The sequence below is a fragment of the Anabrus simplex genome, chromosome 1 (genome assembly GCF_040414725.1).
Source record: "Anabrus simplex isolate iqAnaSimp1 chromosome 1, ASM4041472v1, whole genome shotgun sequence".
In the NCBI taxonomy this organism is placed as follows: domain Eukaryota; kingdom Metazoa; phylum Arthropoda; class Insecta; order Orthoptera; family Tettigoniidae; genus Anabrus; species Anabrus simplex.
Genome location: NC_090265.1, coordinates 1697148035 through 1697172707, shown reverse-complemented (window position 1 = coordinate 1697172707; position 24673 = coordinate 1697148035). Strand labels below are relative to the sequence as shown.

At 41.4% G+C, this 24673-nt stretch overlaps 1 protein-coding gene across 3 annotated transcripts in view; it reads right to left on the bottom strand.

Annotated features, from left to right (window-relative positions):
* Positions 1–1935, bottom strand: part of Adk2 (Adenosine kinase 2) — a 111829-nt gene extending 109894 nt beyond the window's left edge. Inside the window, exons 1-2 of one of the 3 annotated variants that reach the window (XM_067154489.2) lie at positions 1795–1935; positions 998–1205 (exon numbers count right to left, since the gene is read on the bottom strand). In XM_067154489.2, the coding sequence (XP_067010590.2) occupies positions 998–1205; positions 1795–1811 (225 nt within the window). In that variant the 5' untranslated portion in view covers positions 1812–1935. Of the gene's footprint in view, positions 1–997; positions 1206–1304; positions 1379–1588; positions 1708–1794 lie in introns of those variants that run through there. The other 2 variants (XM_067154480.2, XM_067154496.2) reach the window with 2 other exon arrangements.
* Between the last annotated feature and the right edge of the window lie 22738 nt (positions 1936–24673).

Genomic DNA, 24673 nt, shown 5'->3' with positions numbered 1-24673 from the left:
GGTACATGCCTTTTCTACTTCCTTTCATAAGTTTAAGAGGCACGAATTCAGTTCCTGGCAGTCTCTAGCCTGTTCCAACCAGTCCACGAGGTAAGTATTTTGTGTGCTTTAGGGCTGGGTGGTGGTGGAGAGTTTTAAGGTATAGTGTGGAACCGGGATGTCCCAGAGAAATGCAAGAAAATTCTGTATTCAATGTATTATACACCAATTTTGACATACTGTATACATGGTGGGCATATGAACAACAACAAAATGTGATGAAAGCAGAATCCAAGTAGCCGAGATGAAATTCGTTAGAGGAATAATTGGGAAGACATGAAGGGATAAAATCAAAAACAAAGAAATCACAGAGAGAATTGGATTCCCTAAACTGCAAGACAACACACAGGCCAATAAGCTGAATGATAATGGAAGAGGATAGAGTTCCAAAGTGAGTGGGCCTACTTATGGAGAAAATAATAGGAGGAGGACGATAATGTGGAGGCCCAGAAAGAGGTGGACAGATACAGTGAAGGTGAGTACAGAGAAGAGAGGAGTAAAAGTAGAAGAAATATTGGAGGAAGGAAGCGAGTAGTGAGAGATAGAAAACTGTGTAGGTCCTCGATTCACAACCCGACCCAGAAGACTGGAAATGAAGAAGAAGAAGAATGCAGAACAAGAAGTACCACCTCCTTCAGTTCATCACTGAAGGAAAAACCCAAAGTTAGAAATGGTCCCACTATTTAATCTGGACTAATAAATAATCATAACTCTGAAAGGTAAATATCTTGACATTAGGCAAACACACTATCATATTTTAGTGGTTGGAGACCCCAGTCCAGCTACCGGTACTTTCCGTTCGCTATATAGCGTACAAGTTCAATTATCACAATTCTGTACCAGTGCCAAAGAAGCAAGTACAAATATTTAGCTGTTTTAATACAAGATTAAGATTGGAAAATAAGCAAGTGGTATATCATCTATTCAATCATACTTGAGTAATAAGAAGGATTCTAACCTGGGCTACTCTCAAAGCATTCTGTGTTGCTCCACCAACGGTGTACTCAACTTTGTACTTGTCTACCAACTCATCATACAAAGGTTTGTGCTTCTCTTCAGCAAGAATTGCATTGTTGGGTTGCACATCATATTTTATTAAAAAATCTTCGTCTACTGATGCACTGATGTCCAGTAATGGATTTCCCATTCCTAGGATCAACCCACTCCTGCAAACATTATGATATAGTACATTAGTTACAAATAAATCTTGATGTTATCTTAGAAAAGATTTATCCAAGCACTTCAATAAAATGAGAACATCTTACATAATGTGAACTTAAATATTATAAATATTTAGTCTGGAGAGTACGCATGCACAGCTTGAAGCACCATGGAGAATGTTATAACTGAACCACAGTACATGACAAGAACACAAGCATGCATAATCTGTCTGTTCCCATGACAACATTCTCTTAAGAAAAAAAAGAGTATACAGGTCAAGGTTGTTTTATCTGAACACAAGAACAGTGGGCCATAAAGGGCTCAACTGAGAATACCGTACATTACATAAATAACACAAATATATTATGTAATAAATCCCCAACAATACCGATTAGATGAATTCACAGACATTTCTATACGTTGAGTAGCAGCTTCAAAGTTATTCTCAGCCACCTACAGATCGCCTTCTACTTTTTAGTGGCACTGCTATTAAAAGAACATTTCGAAAGACTGCTCGCACCCTCACCTTTAAAAACATGCAGCACGTTGTTATAGCTAACCTCAACACTGTTCAAATGTTCACGTTTACCTTACCTTAACTTTCCTTCCATTACTGCAGTTGTCTGAATGAATATCTTTCTTTGAATGTAAAGTGACAAAGGTTATCATAAGTTGATTTCATAAGCATTCTACGCGAAGAGATTAAAAAAAAACATACTTCAGCAAACAACAACAGTTGCCATGTTTGGCAGAGAAGTCCACAGTGAAGATGTTCTACACCACTCCTCTTTGGACTGATAAAAACAAAAACAAAACAAACACTTGTCAAAGAAAACCAGAAGCTTCTTAGCGGGAAATTTCTTTTACGTAGTATGTTATTTCAAGCAAAGAAACAGTTCGGTACACTTCCTGATACAACACCGGATAATACTGAGCGAATTCATATTCGGAAGAATCACCATTCTGTCCTTCTGTCAGTGGGAGAACTCCAACGCAGACGTTCCGTTTAGCTCTTGCATTTAGAGCTGGGAACGGAGCAGTTGCTCTTATGACTGCAATCGGTAGTATCCACTGGACTTCTCTTTGCACTGGACTATACTATCAATGCAACTGTTGCTCCGGAGGGCGAGCAGAGGACCAAAGGGGATATAAGGACGGAGGAACAGTACCGCGTGTGTGTTCGCTAGCAGTTGTAGTACTGGTGACAAATACAGTAGAGGCCGTACTCGGAGACTACTGTATTTGCTGGCGCGGAGCGGACGTGCTCGCAACGTGGTAAATACTGCTGTATACATAGGAAGAAGACGAATGTATGAAATGTGAAAATATGTACATTTTCAATTATCGTTAGTGTTTAATTTGTCGATTTTTTTTGTGACAATTTGCTTTACATCGCGCCGTCTTGTGGCGACGATGGGATAGGAACGGCCTAGGAGTGGGAAGAAGAGTCCGTGACGTTGATACAGTCCCAGCATTTTCTTGGCGTGAAAATGGAAAAATCACGAAGAACAATTTTCAGGGCTGCCGACAGTGGGGTTCGAAGCCACCATCTCCCGAACGCAAGCTGACAGCTACATGACCCAAACCACACAGCCACTCGCTCGGTCTGTAGGTTACTAGAACACATTAAAATGCCAAGAAAGCTGTCTGGTGCTTGTCATTTTTTTGGTGAATGTGAAGAAAACAAATCCGCAAAATGTAAGCTGTGTGGTAAGGTTTATTCCACGGTGGTGAAATATCTAAACTAATGGACCATGTGAAAAGGGCCCACAATGAGAATGTTGATGAAGTGACTTCACGATCTTGAAGTCGTAACAACGTCCCTGTTGCAGTGTACAATCGTAACACTGGGGAAAAGAAAGGCATAGACCACTCTTTGCCTCTATTTGTGGCAACTGATAAGTAAGCTTTGTGAAATGTGGCGGACAAAGTGTTTAAAACGTTTGTACGTAAATTAAATCCTCGATACGAACTTCCATCACATCGCACTTTGTCGGATGTAAGTGATACAAATGCGTCAGTCTGGTACAGCATATAACAAACTCCCAGTCAGTTCTTACTCTTCAGTAATAAATGAGATGTAATTCATGTAAGAGTATTGTATATAATACATGTTTACATGGAATGGAATAAAATTATTATTTAAACTCAATCAATCAATCAATACTGATCTGCATTTAGGGCAGTCGCCCAGGTGGCAGATTCCCTATCTGTTGCTTTCCTAGCCTTTTCCGAAATGATTTCAAAGAAATTGGAAATTTATTGAACATCTCCCTTGGTAAGTTATTCCAATCCCTAACTCCCCTTCCTATAAATGAATAGTTGCCCCAGTTTGTCCTCTTGAATTCCAACTTTATCTTCATATCGTGATCTTTCCTACTTTTATAAACGCCACTCAAACCTATTCGTCTACTAATGTCATTCCACGCCATCTCTCCGCTGACAGCTCGGAACATACCACTTAGTCTAGCAAATCATTTCGGAAAGGGCTAGGAAAGCAACAGATAGGGAATCTGCCACCTGGGCGACTGCCCTAAATGCAGATCAGTATTGATTGATTGATTGATTGATTGAGCTCTTCTTCTTTCTCTCAATTCTTCCCAACCCAAACATTGCAACATTTTTGTAACGCTACTCTTTTGTCGGAAATCACCCAGAACAAATCGAGCTGCTTTTCTTTGGATTTTTTCCAGTTCTTGAATCAGGTAATCCTGGTGAGGGTCCCATACACTGGAACCATACTCTAGTTGGGGTCTTACCAGAGACTTATACGCACTCTCCTTTACATCCTTACTACAATCCCTAAACACCCTCATAACCATGTGTAGAGATCGGTACCTTTTATTTACAATCCCATTTATGTGATTACCCCAGTGAAGATCTTTCCTTATATTAACACCTAGATACTTACAATGATCCCCAAAAGGAACTTTCACCCCATCAACGCAGTAATTAAAACTGAGAGGACTTTTCCTATTTGTGAAACTCACAACCTGACTTTTAGCTCCGTTTATCAACATACCATTGCCTGCTGTCCATCTCACAACATTTTCGAGGTCACGCTGCAGTTGCTCACAATCTTGTAACTTATTTATCACTCTATAGAGAATAACATCATCCGCAAAAAGCCTTACCTCCGATTCCACTCCTTTACTCATATCATTTATATATATAAGAAAACATAAAGGTCTGATAACACTGCCCTGAGGAACTCCCCTCTCAACTATTACAGGGTCAGACAAAGCTTCACCTACTCTAACTCTCTGAGACCTGTTTTCTAGAAATATAGCTACCCATTCAGTCACTCTTTTGTCTAGTCCAATTGCACTCATTTTTGCCAGTAGTCTCCCATGATCCACCCTATCAAATGCTTTAGACATGTCAATCGCGATACAGTCCATTTGACCTCCAGAATCCAAGATATCTGCTATATCTTGCTGGAATCCTACAAGTTGAGCTTCAGTGGAATAACCTTTCCTAAAACCGAATTGCCTTCTATCGAACCAGTTATTAATTTCACAAACATGTCTAATATAATCAGAAAGAATGCCTTCCCAAAGCTTACATACAATGCATGTCAAACTTACTGGCCTGTAATTTTCAGCTTTATGTCTATCACCCTTTCCTTTATACACAGGGACTACTATAGCAACTCTCCATTCATCTGGTATAGCTCCTTCGGCCAAACAATAATCAAATAAGTACTTCAGATATGGTACTATATCCCAACCCATTGTCTTTAGTATATCCCCAGAAATCTGATCAATTCCAGCCGCTTTTCTAGTTTTCAACTTTTGTATCTTATTGTAAATGTCATTGTTATCATATGTAAATTTTATTACTTCTTTGGCCTTAGTCTCTTCCTCTATCTCGACATTATCCTTGTAACCAACAATCTTTACATACTGCTGACTGAATACTTCTGCCTTTTGAAGATCCTCACATACACACTCCCCTTGTTCATTAATTATTCCTGGAATGTCCTTCTTGTAACCTGTTTCTGCCTTAAAATACCTATACATATCCTTCCATTTTTCACTAAAATTTGTATGACTGCCAATTATGCTTGCCATCATGTTATCCTTAGCTGCCTTCTTTGCTAGATTCAATTTTCTAGTAAGTTCCTTCAATTTCTCCTTACTTCCACAGCCATTTCTAACTCTATTTCTTTCCAGTCTGCACCTCCTTCTTAGTCTCTTTATTTCTCTATTATAATAAGGTGGGTCTTTACCATTCCTTACCACCCTTAATGGTACAAACCTGTTTTCGCATTCCTCAACAATTTCTTTAAACCCATCCCAGAGTCTGTTTACATTTTTATTTACCATTTTCCACCGATCATAGTTACTTTTTAGAAACTGCCTCATACCTGCTTTATCAGCCATATGGTACTGCCTAACAGTCCTACTTTTAAGACCTTCCTTTCTATCGCATTTATTTTTAACTACCACAAAAACAGCATCATGATCACTAATACCATCTATTACTTCAGTTTCCCTATAGAGCTCATCTGGTTTTATCAGCACGACATCCAGGATATTTTTCCGTCTGGTTGGTTCATTCACTTTCTGAGTCAGCTGTCCTTCCCATATTAACTTATTTGCCATTTGTTGGTCATGCTTCCTGTCGTTCGCATTTCCTTCCCAATTTACATCTGGCAAATTCAGATCTCCCGCTACAATCACATTTCTTTCCATGTCGTTTCCCACATAGCTAACTATCCTATCAAATAATTCCGAATAATTCCGAAACTTTCTTCCTCTTCTTTCCAATGAGGCCTGCTAAGGACCACGTGCCAATTTCAATTCAGTTCTTCATAATTTGTTCTTTTCTCTTTCGCTCCGTCCAATATTCTTTCACTATGCTGTTTCTTTCTGTCCTCGGACCACTTCGCACCAGGCTTCTTGTTCAATCTTCCTTGGAATCCTTCCATACTTACTACCCTCTTTCTAAAAATTTCTCTGTCCATAGTTTCTTCTTCTCTTATATTATTTCTTTCTAAATCTTTCTTTACTTCTTGAATCCAGCTAGTTGTTGCCTTTTTATGTCCCAAAGGTACTTTTTGTTAATCTGGAATCATCCATTCTGTAAATAAGTCCAAACAATTGCAATCTCCTTTTTCTTATGGTTTCTGTAATGTTTTATATGTTCCTGTATATTTCATCATTAGATCTTAATTTCCATACTTCTGTTATTTTCACAGGGCCTAAGATTTTTCTCATGATTCTCCTTTCTAGTACCTCAAGTTTACATACATACATACATACATACACTGACTGACAGAGCAAATGCAACACCAAGAAGGAGTGGTCAGAACTTTATGCCAATTGCAGGGTAGACTGACGTCACTGAGGTATGCAAATGATGTGAAATGCGCCGCTGTGCTGCGCACGTAGTGAACGATAAATGGGACACGGCGTTGGCGAATGGCCCACTTCGTACCGTGATTTCTCAGCCGACAGTCATTGTAGAACGTGTTGTCGTGTGCCACAGGACACGTGTATAGCTAAGAATGCCAGGCCGCCGTCAACGGAGGCCTTTCCAGCAGACAGACGACTTTACGAAGGGTATGGTGATCGGGCTCAGAAGGGCAGGTTGGTCGCTTCGTCAAATTGCAGCTGATACCCATAGGGATGTGTCCACGGTGCAGCGCCTGTGGCGAAGATGGTTGGCGCAGGGACATGTGGCACGTGCGAGGGGTCCAGGCGCAGCCCGAGTGACGTCAGCACGCGAGGATCGGCGCATCCGCCGCCAAGCAGTGGCAGCCCCGCACGCCACGTCAACCGCCATTCTTCAGCATGTGCAAGACACCCTGGCTGTTCCAATATCGACCAGAACAATTTCCCGTCGATTGGTTGAAGGAGGCCTGCACTCCCGGCGTCCGCTCAGAAGACTACCATTGACTCCACAGCATAGACGTGCACGCCTGGCATGGTGCCGGGATAGAGCGACTTGGATGAGGGAACGGCGGACCGTCGTGTTCTCCGATGAGTCACGCTTCTGTTCTGTCAGTGATAGTCACCGCAGACAAGTGTGGCGTCGGCGTGGAGAAAGGTCAAATCCGGCAGTAACTGTGGAGCGCCCTACCGCTAGACAACGCGGCATCATGGTTTGGGGCGCTATTGCGTATGATTCCACGTCACCTCTAGTGCGTATTCAAGGCACGTTAAATGCCCACCCCTACGTGCAGCATGTGCTGCGGCCGGTGGCACTCCCGTACCTTCAGGGGATGCCCAATGCTCTGTTTCAGCAGGATAATGCCCGCCCACACACTGCTCGCATCTCAAAACAGGCTCTACGAGGTGTACAGATGCTTCCGTGGCCAGCGTACTCTCCGGATCTCTCACCAATCGAACACGTGTAGGATCTCATTGGACGCCGTTTGCAAACTCTGCCCCAGCCTCGTACGGACGACCAACTGTGGCAAATGGTTGACAGAGAATGGAGAACCATCCCTCAGGACACCATCCGCACTCTTATTGACTCTGTACCTCGACGTGTTTCTGCGTGCATCGCCGCTCGCGGTGGTCCTACATCCTACTGAGTCGATGCCGTGCGCATTGTGTAACCTGCATATCGGTTTGAAATAAACATCAATTATTCGTCCATGCCGTCTCTGTTTTTTCCCCAACTTTCATCCCTTTCGAACCACTCTTTCTTGGTGTTGCATTTGCTCTGTCAGTCAGTGTACATACATACATACATACATACATTATCATTATAGACTGTTATGCCTTTCAGCGTTCAGTCTGCAAGCCTCTGAGAATTTACTAAACGTCGCCACAATCCTCGATTTGCAACTAGTGTTGTGGCCTCATTTAGTTCTGTACCTCTTATCTTTAAATCGTTAGAAACCGAGTCTAACCATCGTCGTCTTGGTCTCCCTCTACTTCTCTTACCCTCCATAACAGAGTCCATTATTCTCCTGAGTAACCTATTCTCCTCCATTCGCCTCACATGACCCCAGCACAGAAGCCGGTTTATGCGTACAGCTTCATCCATCGAGTTCATTCCTAAATTAGCCTTTATCTCCTCATTCCGAGTACCCTCCTGCCATTTTTCCTACCTGTTTGTACCAGCAATCATTCTTGCTACTTTCATGTCTGTTACTTCTAACTTATGAATAAGATATCCTGAGTCCACCCAGCTTTCACTCCCGTAAAGCAAAGTTGGTCTGAAAACAGACCGATGTAAAGATAGTTTCGTCTGGGAGCTGACTTCCTTCTTACAGAATACTGCTGATCGCAACTGCGAGCTCACTGCATTAGCTTTACTACACCTTCATTCAATCTCACTTACTATATTACCATCCTGGGCGAACACACAACCTAAATACTTGAAATTATCGACCTGTTCTAGCTTTGTATCACCAATCTGACATTCGATTCTGTTGAATTTCTTACCTACTGATATCAATTTAGTTTTCGAGAGGCTAATTTTCATACCATACTCACTGCACCTATTTTCAAGTTCCAAGATATTAGACTGCAGGCTTTCGGCACAGTCTGCCATTAAGACCAAGTCGTCAGCGTAGGCCAAACTGCTTACTACATTTCCACCTAACTGAATCCCTCCCTGCCATTTTATACCTTTCAGCAGATGATCCATGTAAACTACGAACAGGAAAGGTGAAAGATTACAGCCTTGTCTAACTCCTGTAAGTACCCTGAACCAAGACTTCATTCTACCATCAATTCTCACTGAAGCCCAATTGTCAACATAAATGCCTTTGATTGATTTTAATAATCTACCTTTAATTCCATAGTCCCCCATTATGGCGAACATCTTTTCCCTCGGTACCCTGTCATATGCTTTCTCTAGATCTACGAAACATAAACACAACTGCCTATTCCTCTCGTAGCATTTTTCAATTACCTGGCGCATACTGATAATCTGATCCTGACAGCCTCTCTGTGGTCTGAAACCACACTGGTTTTCATCCAACTTCCTCTCAACGACTGATCGCACCCTCCCTTCTAGGATGCCAGTGAATACTTTGCCTGGTATACTAATCAATGAGATACCTCGATAGTTGTTGCAATCCTTCCTGTTCCCTTGCTTATAGATAGGTGTAATTACTGCTTTTGTCCAATCTGAAGGTACCTTACCAACACTCCACGCTAATTTTACTACTCTGTGAAGCCATTTCATCCCTGCCTTCCTACTGTACTTCACAATTTCAGGTCTAATTTCATCTATTCCTGCTGCCTTATGACAATGGAGTTTATTTACTATCCTTTCCACTTCCTCAAGCATAATTTCACCAACATCCTTTTCCTCCTCCCCATGAGCTTGGCTGTTTGCAACACCACCATGATGATTTCCTTTTACATTGAGAAGATGTTCAAAATATTCCCTCCACCTCTCCAGTGATTCCCTGGGATCTATTATGAGTTCACCTGAATTACTCAAAACACTGTTCATTTCCTTTTTCCCTCCCTTCCTAAGATTCTTTATTACTGTACAGAAAGGTTTCCCTGCTGTTTGACCTAGCCTTTCCAGGTTATTACCAAAATCTTCCCATGACTTCTTTTTGGATTCAACAACTATTTGTTTCGCTCTGTTTCTTTCATCTACGTACCAATCCCTGTCTGCCTTGGCCCTTGTTTGGAGCCATTTCTGATAAGCCTTCTTTTTACGTTTACAGGCTGCTCTCACTTCATCATTTCACCAAGATGTTCGCCTTTTCCCATCTTTACACACAGTTGTTCCTAGGCATTTCCTTGCTGTTTCTATTACAGCATCCCTGTATGCCACCCATTCACTTTCTATATCCTGAAGCTGCTTACTGTCTACTGTTCGAAACTTCTCACTAATCATATCCATGTACTTCTGTCTAATTTCCTCGTCCTGGAGACTTTCTACCCTTATTTGTTTGCAGACAGATTTCACTTTCTCTATCCTAGGCCTAGAGATACTTAGTTCACTACAGATCAGATAGTGGTCTGTATCATCGGAAAATCCCCGGAAAACTCGTACATTCCTAACAGATTTCCTTTATTCAAAGTCTGTTAAGATATAGTCTATTATGGATCTGGTACCCCTAGCCTCCCATGTGTAGCGGTGAATAGCCTTATGCTTGAAGAACGTATTCGTAACAGCTAAACCCATACTAGCACAGAAGTCCAGCAAACGCTTCCCATTCCCATTAGCTTCCATAACTTCCCCACATTTACCAATCACCCTTTTGTATCCTTCAGTTCTATTCCCAACTCTCGCATTGAAATCGCCCATTAGCACTATTCTATCCTTGCTGTTGACCCTGACCACGATGTCACTCAATGCTTCATAAAACTTGTCAACTTCATCCTCATCTGCACCCTCACATGGTGAATACACGGACACAATTCTAGTCCTAATTCCTCCCACTGACAAATCTACCCACATCATTCGCTCATTTACATGCCTAACAGAAACTATGTTGTGTGCAATGGTATTCCTGATAAAGAGCCCTACCCCAGACTCTGCCCTTCCCTTTCTAACACCCGTCAAGTACACTTTATAATCTCCTATCTCTTCCTGGTTATCTCCCCTTACCCAAATATCACTTACTCCTAGCACATCCAGATGCATCCTCTTTGCTGACTCACCCAGTTCTACCTTCTTTCTTCCATTTTATCTAAGCTATAATTTAGTACCAGGCATTCACTTGCATATAAGCATTCTGGTTTCACCACTGTAGTGTAGTGCCTTATTTTAAGATTTTTAGATAGACACTTTGTGTTATAAAAATTCTTTGTGATACCATATGCTGTTTCCATCTTGTGTACCCTTTCTTCTACTGCAGATTTGTCTAAACCAGTTTCTTGAATTATTTCTCCCAGATATTTGAATTTCATTACTCTTTCCACTGGACCAATATCAATTGCCAAATATTTTGGAGCATTCTTGATGTTTGTAATAAATTTTGTTTTTTCCACGGAGATTCTCAAACCTGCCTTGTTGGCTATTTCTTCCAAGAAATTGATTTGTGTTGTTGCACTTGTTAGGTTTTCTGACAATATAGCAAAATTGCCTGCAAATGCTAGGCAATTTATTTCAATGTCTTTTACCGGCAAAATGTTATGCTCTTTAAGCTTTACGTTCCAAATTCTTACAATTTTCTCTAGAATACAGTTGAACAGAAGGGGTGACAGACCGTCACCTTGCCGTACCCCAGTATTTATCTTAATAGGTTTCGATATCTCACCCATAAATTTCACCTTTGAAATTGTGTCATTAAAAAGGGTTTCCACATATTAGGTTTCCAATTTAGTTTTCACTCCAAATTCATGGATTGTTTTATCTATGGTTTCTCTATCAACCGAGTCAAAGGCCTTTTTAAAAACAACAAAAGTCACAACAATGTCTTTTGAATTCAATATCCTATACATACCGTATCGCATGGCATGAGGATACATTGTTACAATTTGGTTATTTACAAATATGTACAATTACAGGATTAAAAAAAGTTTCATCTATACACTCAGAACAAGTACGTAATAAAACAAACAATATTCGTACATTTGAGCTCATCAATATCTGCATTGCTGCTAAAGCTGAATGTCCAGTTTTGTTAACCAACTCACAGCTTCATCACTGGCCTCGTGAATGTCCTTTATTGTCCCACTGAATCTTCAGAGTGGGCACTCTGTGACGATATGTTGAACGGTCTGTGGCACGTCAGAGCAGTCGCAATAAGGTTCGCTGACTGCTAAAATGATCACAAGCCTAATGATATCCTGCTTCTTTTACAGTCTGACACAAGCCAGTATAATGTACGCTGGATTTAATTCCACAATATTGCCACACAGAGGCAAGTATGCAAACTCTTAGACTGAATTGGAAAGAAATATTCTACGAATATTTAACTTTCATGATCATATAAACATGAGTTCATAACATACACTTAAGAAAATGGAAATTGCAACACCATGAAGGCACTGGTCGTTTGTGTTGATTTTCAAGATATGGAACGATGCTATGTAGGTGTGTAAACGATCAAAGTTTCAGACCCATTGGATTGTTGCGACAGGTCTCCCCACGTGATTGGTCGTGGAGGAATCAACTCCAGTATACGGACTCTGGTCTAGCGTAGTTGACTTGCAGTCTGTGCAGTAAAGTGTTCCCCGTCAAACATGCCTCGATGACAGAGAAGAGCACGCTATCAACAACTGTCGCCTTTTGAGAGGGCTCGGATAATTGGACTGTGTGAGGCTGGATTATCGCTAAGAACTGTCGCTGCACGTGTTGGCCGACAGGCATCTACAGTACAACATGTATGGCAGCAGTGGTCAAATGAAGGTACCCACACTCGTAGACCTGGCACAGGCCCAGTGCGACAGACAACTATGAGAGAGGATCGCCGCATCATTGGAATAGCTCGGATGGAACCCCATGCAACAGCAGTGCAAATTCGAGCACGTTACACAACAAACAGTTGGTAATCGCCTGCGTGCAGCTGGCTTACAAGTCCGTGTCCCTGCAGAAGGTGTTCCATTGACCCCACAACAGCGATGTGTAAGGCTGGCCTGGTGTCGAGAAAGATCGACGTGGCTCGACGAATGGCATAGGATCGTCTTTAGTGATGAATCGCGCTTCTGTCTTGCCCGCAGTGATCGCCGGAATCGTGTGCGCCGATGTACCGGGGAAAGGGGCCGCCCAGATCTTACTGTCGAGAGGCACACAGCGCCAACACCAAGCATTACGGTCTGGGGAGCTACAGTATTGGCTTTAATGTGAAATCACAATTAGTGCTTGTTGAGGGCACTATGACTGCTCGACAGTACGTTGAGAGGGTACTCAATCCAGTGGTTGTCCCTATATGGCGAACATTGCTAATGGGATGTTTCAGCAGGATAATGTCCGGGTTCACACTGCACGCATCTCCAGAGAAGCTCTCCACAACATCACAACCTTAGAATGGCCCGCCAGAAACCCGGACCTCAGTCCTATTGACCATGTGTGGGACATGATGGGTCGACAACTGGCCAACCGTCCTCAGCCACCCACAACTCTGGAACAACTGACCCGTGCAGTGCAGCAAGCATGGGCCACAATTCCTCAGGAAGCAATCCAGGGCCTTATTGACTCCATGCCTGGACGAATTCATCAATGTATTGCAGTTCATGGTGGGCACATCCTGTATTGATTGTTGTCTTAACTTGCGGTCAGAGGGACCTGAAAGTGTAATCATCAAGCACAACCAAACACTCGTCCTGCATGATCAATTGCAGCAATGTAGCACCACTCCTTCTGGGTGTTGCAATTTCCATTTTCTTTAGTGTATGAAGATTTAGTATATAGTTAGTACTGAGCAAATTGGCCATGCAATTAGGGTCGCGCAGCTGTGAGGTTGCATTAGAGAGATAGTAGGTTCGAATCCCACTGTTTGGCAGCCCCAAAGATGGTTTTCTGTGGTTTCCCATTTTCACACCAGGCAAATAATATTAGAACATGTTTCAGTCTGTGAGACCTCCTTCAGCTGTTGTTATTGTTTGAGTCATTAGTCCATAGACTGGTTTGATGCAGCCCATCATACCACCCTATCCTGTGCTAACCTGTTCATTTTTACATAACTACTACATCCTACATCTGCTCTAATCTGCTTGTCATATTCATACCTTGGTTTAAGATGTGTCCTATCATTCTATCTCTTTTTCTGATCAACTTTTTCTTTCTCACCAATTCGATATACCCACATCACCTTCAGTATTCTTTTGTAACACCGCATTTCAAAAGCTTCTATTCTCTTTCTTTCTGAGCTGGTTATTGTCCATATTTCACTTCCATACAATGCCATGCTCCAGACAAAAGTCTTCAGAACCATCTTTCTAAATCAATGTTCGAAGTGAGCAAATTTCTTTTCTTAAGAAGAGAAAGGCCTTCCTTGTTTGTGCTAGCCTGCATTTTATGTCCTCCTTTTTTCTGCCATCGTTTGTTATTTTACTACCCAAATAACAGTATTCATCTACTTCCTTTAAGACTTCATTTTCTAATCTAACATTTCCTACATCACCTGACTTCATTTGAAGAAGATATAAATATGTAATATTGGAATATGTATTTATATTTTACTAAGTATTGAATGGTGGGTAGCCTCCATGGCTCAGGTGGCAGCACGTCCGCCTCTCACCGCTGGGTTCCATGGTTCAAATCCCGGTCACTCCATGTGAGATTTGTGCTGGACAAAGTGGAGGTGGGACAGGTTTTTCTCTGGGTACTCCAGTTTTCCCTGTCATCTTTCATTCCCGCAACACTCTCCAATATCATTTCATTTCATCTGTCAGTCAATCATTGTCCCAGAAGAGTGCAACAGGCCTCAGCAGCCAGCACAATTTCTATCCTCACCGCAAGATGGGGGCTTCATTCATTCCATTCCTGACTCGGTCGGTCACTGACTGGAAAACAGGTTATAGGTTTTCATTTCAAGTACTAAATGGTGGAAATATAAAAGATTCCAATGAACCGAATAATTATTTTATTCCCTCTTTCTTGGTGTTATTCCCACTTGATAGCGGAGTATGCACGTGTATAATGTCTGCACTACTTATTATGGTTAAAGTCGTATTCAGGGATGACATTGTCTTTCTGAATATCTTTGTTAATTCGGTCGCCACCATTGGCCTTCTGCACGAGCACAATTTACTGTACTGTCAACCAAATCCCTTGGGCTCCTTATAATGTGTTCATACTATCTCAGTCTTGTTTCCTCATTTTATCCATGATTGGTGCCACACCCAGTCACCAATGAACATCTTCATTTGCAAGGATGGAGAAATTGTCAGGCACAATTTTGGAACAGATTTCTTTGTTTGCAAAGAAATGTACTTTTTATTTCATCTAAAACTATACTGGTACTCTAAATAAATTAAATTACTTTTGTCGGTATACTTTTAATCTTTGTATCATACTTCAAAATTTATCATGGACCATTGTGATTTCAAAAAGAGAAAGACAAGGGAAAGGCATTGTGAAAATTGGTGATCAATTTGAAATTGCAGACAGTTTCAAATACCTATGGAGTGAATTAATACAGAATGCAAAACTGGACATGGAGATTAGCAGAGGGTACAACAGGGCAATGCATTCTACCAGAATGTAAGAAACCTCCTCTAGAATAAGGAAGTACCAAGGAAGTGTAAAGAGATAGTGTAGAAAATGTATTATGCACCCATATTGACTTGTGCAGCTGAGATCTGGACAATTACAAACAGGGAGGAGAGTAGAATTCAAGCCAGTGAAATGAAATACCTAAGCAGAATGATAGGAAAAACAAGGAAATAAATTAAGATGTTAGAAAAGAAGTTGGAATAGAAATGAGACAGTTGATGGGAGTAAACTAAAATGGTTGGACATGTGAAGAGGATGGATGAGAAAAGTATACCAAAACAGAAGATGAAGTTTGAGGGAAAGAGAGTGAGAGAGAGACCTAGAACAAGGTGGATCGAATTAATAAAGAGGAGTGCAAGAAGAAGAAACCTGGACTGGGACAAAATGATGAAAGGGGAATGGTGGAAGGAGAGAGGAAGGTGGAGAAGGGACATAAATGCCCTGAGCCAGCAGGGGCTTGATAAGGGAAAAGGAAATGATGATGATGATGATGATGATGATGTAGATGTACAGAAAGCTACCTGTTACCATTTCATGATGGGTGCAGTATTTTTGCATCTGTCTCTTGGCACCGGCTGGAGCAAAATGTAGCTTCCACCGAAGTCGCAGTCTCGTCCATGGCAGTGACAATATGGAAGCTGCTGGGATATGGGTGGTGCAGAGGAATGATATGTGGGGCATGACTTGGGCATGTGGTAATGTGATGGGGAGGGTCCACATAAAATAAACGGTGGTTGGTACTCGTGGATGTTGACGGGGTGGAAGGAGTACCTTTGGTTGTAGGGCTGTTTTGTCTTATGTTATGTAAAGAAAAACAAGGCATCACTGGGATGTGTGTTTAATTGACTGTACAGTTGAAGGTGTGCCATAAAACTACCTCTGTCTACAATATTTATCCATTTATACAGGTGAAAATTTATTTGATGCTTAACGGCAACAGTTTGCGGTAGAGGGTTAATAAAGAGGAGTGCAAGAAGAAGAAACCTGTTTAGAAGCAATAGAGACACTAGTATATGATGGTCACGCTATGTTGAAGGCCCAGAGTGGTTTAAGCCCTTTTTATGATTTTGGAATTCGTGCGGGACAAAAATCCAGCATGAAATAAAATTGATTTGTACTGATGTTCATGAAGAAATAGATGAATCCTGAGTCCTACGTCGATGTAATATGCTGATTCCGGTGTTGTGAGTGGCAGAAGAGTCCGCACACCGAGGATTAATTAGTGAATTAAATGTTTTGAAGAGTTCCAGTGGAATAAATGAACTTCAAATGAAAAGGAAGGAGTAATTTAGCACTCGCAGGGACTGGATGGAGATTCCAAACTGGGAGGTGCCATGGGATTCGAGATTTGTCTTGGAAGGACATGGTGTTCCCATAAATTAATGACAGTGCAAAATGATATACGGTTGTGGTTCAAATACCGTTATTGTGTCCCGACTGATGTGAAATCGGATCTTGGTGGTTCATGTGGGATTTAACATATGTGACTAAATTCTAAAGATTGGAAATTAAAATAAAACTTTTTAAAATAATAATAATAATAATAATAATACCGGGAGGTACACCCCAAAGCCGCGCATTCAAATTCAGCGCCTAAAAGTACTCCTCTATTGGTAAAACAGTGAAACTGAAACTACACCAACTTAGAACTTTACTCAGAAGATGTCACCACAAAAATATTGAGTAATTTTGTTATTGTGCAGTTGCCTAACCTGAGTGAATTTCTACTTGTTTTGTTCGACATTCATCAATAAGTTTGGATATTTTTTCACAGAGGACACCACTAAAAACTATGATCATGCACCCTGGTGCCAGTTGTAAGAAGTTATCATTTAAAGAAGTTTTGTATTTCTAGGTTTTTTAACCAATTGATGTTCATTTATTTTTGGGTTGGCAATATTTCCTTTTGATTTCTGCCAGGTTTGAATCCAGCCAATCCCTAATTTATGTAATTAATTTTCCACCTATCACAGGTTTCTTGTTCGATTTTGAGTGTTACTTTTTGAATTGACCAATTAAATTGAGAGGGTGTGGCTGGTGTAGACTTGAATGATCTCGAACCTTCCCTGAGGGTTTATAAACTGCGGCTTTTCACGTTTCTTGGCCAATTGATCGTCATCTTACTGAGTGTGCGTGTCAAAGCAGGAGGCGGGCGGCCTCTTTCATCGGTCAACAGAACATCTACAAGGTAATGGCCACATAACTTTATTCTATCTTGCTACTTCCGCAGTTTAACCCGAAGGAAAGGCCCGACTCTTTAGTATGTAACATCCTTTTTTTAAATGTAACTTTCTTCCGGTTGATGTAAAAATTTCATAAATCTTTAACTGTAAATCGGGGATAGAGACTGATGTATTCTCACGAGCTCCCCTTCATCTTGGTTTGAGGTGACTACGTTTTGTAATGGTTTTCTGCCTGTAATGTATTTAAGTAAATTCTATACGAGTCACCTCAGTAGTTTGGGAATAGCTCCTGTTTCGTCGGCCTAGAGCCCCTTAGGATTTTAAGTTCTCAATATATTGTAGCGCAGTGTAAGCCTCCATTCAGGTTGTGTGTCGGGCCATTTAATTAACCTGTTCGTTTCCCTACAGGTTGGGTACGGGATACTCCTGTTTCAAATTGTAAGTTGGGCCATGGAAGGCCAGAGAGTATCAGATTTTTGATGTTGCCTCGAGGAGGCTGAAAAAAAACACAAAAAAAACGCAGAGCCCGTTAGCTCTTTCTCAAGTTTTGTAATTGTAAAGAGTGCCTCTAGAAGGCTAGAAATTGTACTTTGGGGAGCAAGTGCTCAGTGAATTAGGGGATTTCTGCCCTTTACCAAGTAATTCTTCTTCCATTTGTAATATTGTAAAACTATGGGCTTAAAGCCCAAAGAGTTAAGGTTCTGATTCTTGGATTTTTCCCAATCTTGTTTAATGATTGCTATTTGTACCTGTAATATTGTCATAAAAGATTGTTAAGTTTGAAGTTATGAAAATATAACCTTCAGTTTAAGATTTAAATTAATTTTGATATTGTAGTTAGACCCATTCGAGCCCGCACCTTCTGTCATCACCTCTTTCTGTTCCACAGGTATCCCCGTAACAAGTAGTAGCAAAGCGAGGTTGAATGGGTCTCAATTAAGCCCTTATTAATGGCTAAACATAGGATTTGATCCGAACTCTAAGAATTTTCTCAGTCGCTGGAATTTTTTTTCTCTTTCTCTCTCTTCTAAATTTGTAAATTTTCTTCCATCATGTCTGGCCCTCGCGAAGTCCTCCATCCTGGTTACTTGCATAAGGAGGAATTAATTTATGAATTACTAATTAGGATGGAGGCACAGTTGCGGCAGATACCACCAAGCTTAAAGAGTCATTAGATTTACCTATTAGTATCCCAACTTTGGGAGAGAAGGAAATTGATGAGGCTCTCTCCACTATCACGGACAACACCACCGAGCTAGCTTCTGTAGTAAGTTTTTTTGAAGTGAGTGATCCATGTCCTAATCAACTTAAGAGAGTAGAAGCTAGATTGTTCCATTTTTATAATAGGGTTAGCGATCTATTGTCTCTAAAGTTAAAAGAAGGTCATGCTAAAGAGGCGAGTAATTTAGTTGATCATCTATCAAAAATGTCAAATAAAGTTAGTCAATTGTTGTCTGGGGCAGCTGCTCCCAAAACCGACCAAGCCAAGGTGATAAACATTGTGAGTGAGGAAGATTCTTCCAAGAATGTAGAAAGCAGAAAATCTGTGTCAACTCAACAAACTTCTGCCCCATTAGAAAAAGAGTCTGATTGGCGTACCTCAATTCCACCTAACTATTTAAATAATGCTGTATCTGAAGCTTCTCAACCTTCTATGCCATTACCTATTATGTCATCTGGGTTCAGTAGTTTGCCTCATCCTTTGGCTATGTTGCTTAGGGGAATTCAAAGTTTTCAGTAAATTCTACCAACGATGTCATTCCCTTTCTAAGGTTTTTAGTTGAATTCCAAGATTACGCTCTTGTGTTTTCTCTTTCTCACTCTCAAATTCTTCAAATTATTTACCCTTACTCCATAGGTGTCCTCTCAGACAAAATAGTCAAAGCAATAGATGAACAATCTTTCATAGAAGACTTCCACGCCCATCAGGTGGCTAACTTCATTCCGGCTCGAGCAAGGTCATTATTAATTCAAAAGTACTATTTCAGGGTACAGCGACTGGATGAAAATCTGGCAGACTTCATCCAAGATATTAAGTTCTACACCAGAGTATTCACTCTTCATTTCCCTGAGGATCAAATTGTGCAGACAATTGTTGAAGGCATTTTCCGCCCTACAGGTCGTACTTGTGTTTTGCGTCACGTCCTCAAACCTTTGCAGAATTAGAGGCTATGGCGGTCTCAGCCGAAGGAGCCCCCTCCATCTTCTAATAGTTTTCGGCCTTCACCTCGCCGAACTGTCACCACCCGCAAATGCTATGCTTGTGGGTCTACGGATCATGTGCGTAATAAGTGCCCGGTGATAAAATCGAGTGGCACAAGGAATGGAGCAGGGTCATCACAAGGATGTTTTAAATGTGGCTCGTTTACTCATATCACCAAGAATTGCCCTAATGTTAATAGCACCCACTCCTGCTCAACTTCTGGTGCAACCTCGACCAACTCAAATAATGGAAAGTGACTAGTATCATCGGCTGAGTCAGCAGGTACATCTTCCCAAGGCTCAGCCCTAGTTAAACTCTTCGAAAACCCCGGTACGGATAAAAGTTCTTCTAATCTATCATTCGATGGTCCTAAAGAATGCCTCACGATTGCGACAGAGACCCCCACACTTGTACCTTTCCTTAAGATTGAGTTGAATAGTGAACCTGTCACTGCTCTATTAGACTCCGGGAGTGTTTGTTCCATTATTTCGGCTGAGTGGTATTCCAAATTATTTTCTGATTATTGTTCATCTTCGGTTCAATGCGTTTTGGCTAATTCCTCTCCATTAGAAATTTTAGGCTTCATCTTTGCCAAAATTCATATTTCTAAATTCACCTGGAAAGTAAAATTGTTTGTGGCCAAACACTTGTCTTGCCCCATAATATTAGGAGCAGATTTCTTGTCTTCCACTGGTCTGGTGCTCGACATTCACAGCAAGTCGTGCACTTTCAAATTTGCTAATGATTGTAAAATTGCTTTGCTTAAATGTAATTCTGTGTCTTGTTCATCTGTTTCGCCTACCCAGGAGGAGATGTTGTTAGACCTTAGACATTTACCTGAGGAGCAGGCTGAGAGTATTCGTAAATTGTGTCAGTCATTTCCCGATGTATTTTCCGATACTCGAGGTGTTACTGACCTTATTGAATACAAGATTGAGGTTATGGATTTGATCCCGGTTAGATTTCCACCTTACAGGCTGTCTCCACCTAAAATGAAGGCTCTTAAGGAGATCATCGACCAGATGGTAAAAGATGGTATTAATCGAGCCTAAGTCGGCGTATTCATTGCCCATTTTCCTGGTGCCGAAACCCCAAGGTGCCTTCAGGCCTGTGATTGACTATAGGGATTTAAATCGGAAGGTGGTGCCACAATCTGTGCCTCTTCCCGACCTTCACTCTTGTTTTTCATGGTTTTGGAAAGCTAAGTTCTTCACCATCTTAGACTTTAATCAGGCGTACAACCAGATCCATCTAGCTGAAGAATCATAACATCTAACAGCTTTTGCCACGGACGTTCTCACTAGACTGCTAGATAGGGTCTTCTCCGTCATCAAATTTGAATACTTGTATCATTATCTTGACGATGTCGTCGTATTTTCTGAGACATTTGATGAACACCCAGATCATCTGAAGGAAGTAGGCTACTCAATCACCTTCGTAAGGCCGGGTTGACTGTGAAGTTATCCAAGGTAGCCTTTGCTAAGCCTTCCATGTCATTCCTAGGGCATATTGTGTCACCTGATGGTGTTTCTATCGATCATTCCAGAACACAGGCCATCCATGATTTTAAACCTCCTAAGGACATCAAAGGTATTGGCAAGTTCATTGGCATGGTGAATTTCTTCAGGAAATTTATTCCTAACTTCGCTAACAGAGTGGCGCCCTTGAACTTACTTCGTAGGAAAGGCGTAAAATTTGAGTGGGGACCGTCCCAACAAGCCGCTTTTGAAGATCTGAAATTAGCTCTTTGCAGCGCCCCTGTCCTCGCTATGCCTGATTTTTAGAAGAAATTCATCATTCAAACCGACGCCTCGTCATCGGCGGTGGCTGCTGTGCTTCTTCAAGAAACTGATCTCGGAAGGCGACCCATCGCCTATGCTTCTAGGACATTATCGGCTCAAGAGGCCAAATATTCTATCTATGAACTTGAGGGTTTGGCTGTTTTATTTGCACTAGAGAAGTTCCGACTCTATCTGGAACATGTCAAGTTCGACCTGGAAACAGATAATCAAGCCTTAAGTTGGGTCTTAGCTAGGGCGCGTCTACTAGTTGTATAGCCCGCTGGGCCATCAGGATTTCTGCTTTTCAATTTGATGTAAGGCATATTAGAGGATCTGAAAATGTTGTTGCGGATGGACTAAGCCGCATGTTTTCTCAAGATGTGGAGACCACCGAACAGGAAGATAGTTCTTCTCTTCCCACGCCCATGCCTTCAGGTATTAATGCAATTCTAAATGATGCCCCCATGTTGTTTAGGGATATTGAAAAATATCAACGTGAAGATCCTGTGCTGGCCCCTATTATTGAAACTCTTTCTTCTGGGGAACATGTTGTCCCTTATGTGTTGAGGAACGGGGTTTTGTGTTGCCCGTTGAGGCATGATCAAAAGATGAAAGTTGTGGTTCCAGCTGTTCTTGTGCCTATGATCTTCAAGTACTATCATGAGACCCTACTGGGGGGGGGGCATTCAGGCATCTTCAAAACTCGGTAAAAGATCCAAGAGATGTTCATTTGGAAAGGTATGGACGGCGAAATTCGTGAATTGGTAAAAGCTTGTAAGTCTTGCTTGCTTAGTAAGTCCACCTTGTCCACTAAGCTAGGCCTATTATAATCTCATCAAGCGTCCTGCCCCATGGAGCGCCTGTATATAGACTACGTCGGACCCTTCCCCCAATCAAAGGGGAACGCCAACAAATTCATTCTAGTGTGTGTAGATGGTTTCACTAGGTTTTCCTGGTTATTTCCGACTAAGCTGGCTACCGCTCAGTCCACCATTTCTTGTTTAAATAGCATATTTGCTTCTTTTGGTCCCTGTCAATATATAGTTTCTGATTATGCTAAGGCATTCACATCCAACAAGGTTTTTCTGGTTATTTCCGACTAAGCTGGCTACCGCTCAGTCCACCATTTCTTGTTTAAATACCATATTTGCTTCTTTTGGTCCCTGTCAATATATAGTTTCTGATAATGCTGAGGCATACACATCCAACTTATTCCACAAATTCTGTTTCGACCTGTCTATAGCACATGTAACTACGTCGGCGTATTATCCTCAACCATTTCTGGCTGAGTGGGTCAATCGTAATCTTAGATCGGCTCTCATTGCATTTCATCATGATGATCATTCCAGGTGGGATACGTCTCTGCATTGGTGGGCCTTTTTGCTTTGAATTCGGCGGTTTATGAATCTCACAAGTTCATTCCAGCTTCCCTGATGTTTAAATTTGTGCCTAACACGCCGCTCTCTAACCTTTGGTCACTCAATGATATTTTACCAGAGACAATATATCCCAATAATATTAGAGATCTATGGAAGAAGGTTAAGGTCAATCTTAAAGTGTCCCATGAAAAAGTTAGGGAAAGATATGATCGTGGACAGAGGCCCACCAATTTAAAAGTCGGAGATCAAGTCATGGTTAGAAACTTTGTTGCCCCTACGTTTCATGGGCCGTGCATTATATTGGATTTCATGACTCCCGTTACATTATTAGTGAGCAATCCAGCCATAGAGAGGATCTTTAGAGTGCACCTCTCTCAGGTGAAACCTGTGTAATGTCATTGTTAACTTTGCCATCAACGTTTAGCAGCAGTTTGAAGGTTATATTTTTTTGATATTTTGAGGACTTCTGCACTATTATTTTATGTAATTATGTATATGATCTGTATGTACGATCTTCCTCTCTGGTTTTCCTGCTGTCGATTCTTTAGTGGCCATTACCAAGCCGCCTTCTCCTGCATCTCCGCACTATTGGCACACAAGAACCTTCCATGCCGCCTGCCCCTCTGTATCACCAACAAAGATCGTACTCTCAAGTCTGCAACAACACTTTTCTGTCGCCGAGATCTTACTGTTTCAGTGCCCCCTCAGCTGTCTGCCGCCGTACTGCAACAGAAGTGGGGTACTGGCCCATTCCACTCCTGTAAAGACTCCTTGTGAACGGCGCGCTGGAGTCAATCTCGCGGCAAAGGCTGAAATGTGGTGCCCCTACTGCCAACTCATCTGGGGACTGTACATATACTTTAATCTGCGGCGACTATCACCACGACTACCCCTTTGATAGTACATGGGGGAGGTGTATCTCAGAGTACACGGGGGGTCCGGGCGACCTTCACCTGGGTATCTGCAGCGGCGGCAGGTCTTGCTATCAAAGCTATCAACATGTTGTTAATACTCTACAACAACAAGGACACTTCAAAGCCGGAGTTAAACAAGTTTCTACCTATCAACTTAAAAAACATAGAAAATCTTTTTTTTCTCTTCACTGAAAATGTTTTCTCAAATTCTTCTGTGTCACCCCAAAGGAGGACATTTGGTGGGTAGGTCTATACCGGGAGGTACACCCCTAAGCCGCGTATTCTAATTCAGCGCCTAAAAGAACTCCTCTAGTGGTAAAACAGTGAAACCGAAACTACACCAACTTAGAACTTTACTCAGAAGTTGTCACCACAAAAATATTGAGTAATTTTGTTATTGTGCAGTTACCTAACCTGAGTGAATTTCTACTTGTTTTGTTCGACATTCATCAAGAACAATAGAGTAAATTAATGTATTATTTGGGTCCACCTTTTCAATACAAAATGTAAATAGTTTAAATTACATAAATGATTGGGGACTAGTTTCGACCTAGTAATAGGTCATCGTCAGCCTAAAGCAAAATTAAAACACAAATAACGAAGAAATTAAACAATGTAAAGACACGTACGGTCTCGTAAAAGTACATACCATGCGAGATATTGTGCAGCACTATGTTCAAAAATAACTCTCTGAAAGAGATTCATAATAAGTCCAGTGCATATTAAAAAGATGTTATAGATAGGAATCCTTGAGTTGCTGGAATATGCTGGCTCTTTTAAGATGCAGGTATCCAATTGAAGAACCACTGAGCCGAAGTTACGTCGTTTATTTATGAATGAAGTCCAGTGCACCGTATATTCAGCAACTCAAGGATTCCTATCTATAACATCTTTTTAATATGTACTGGACTTCTTATGAATC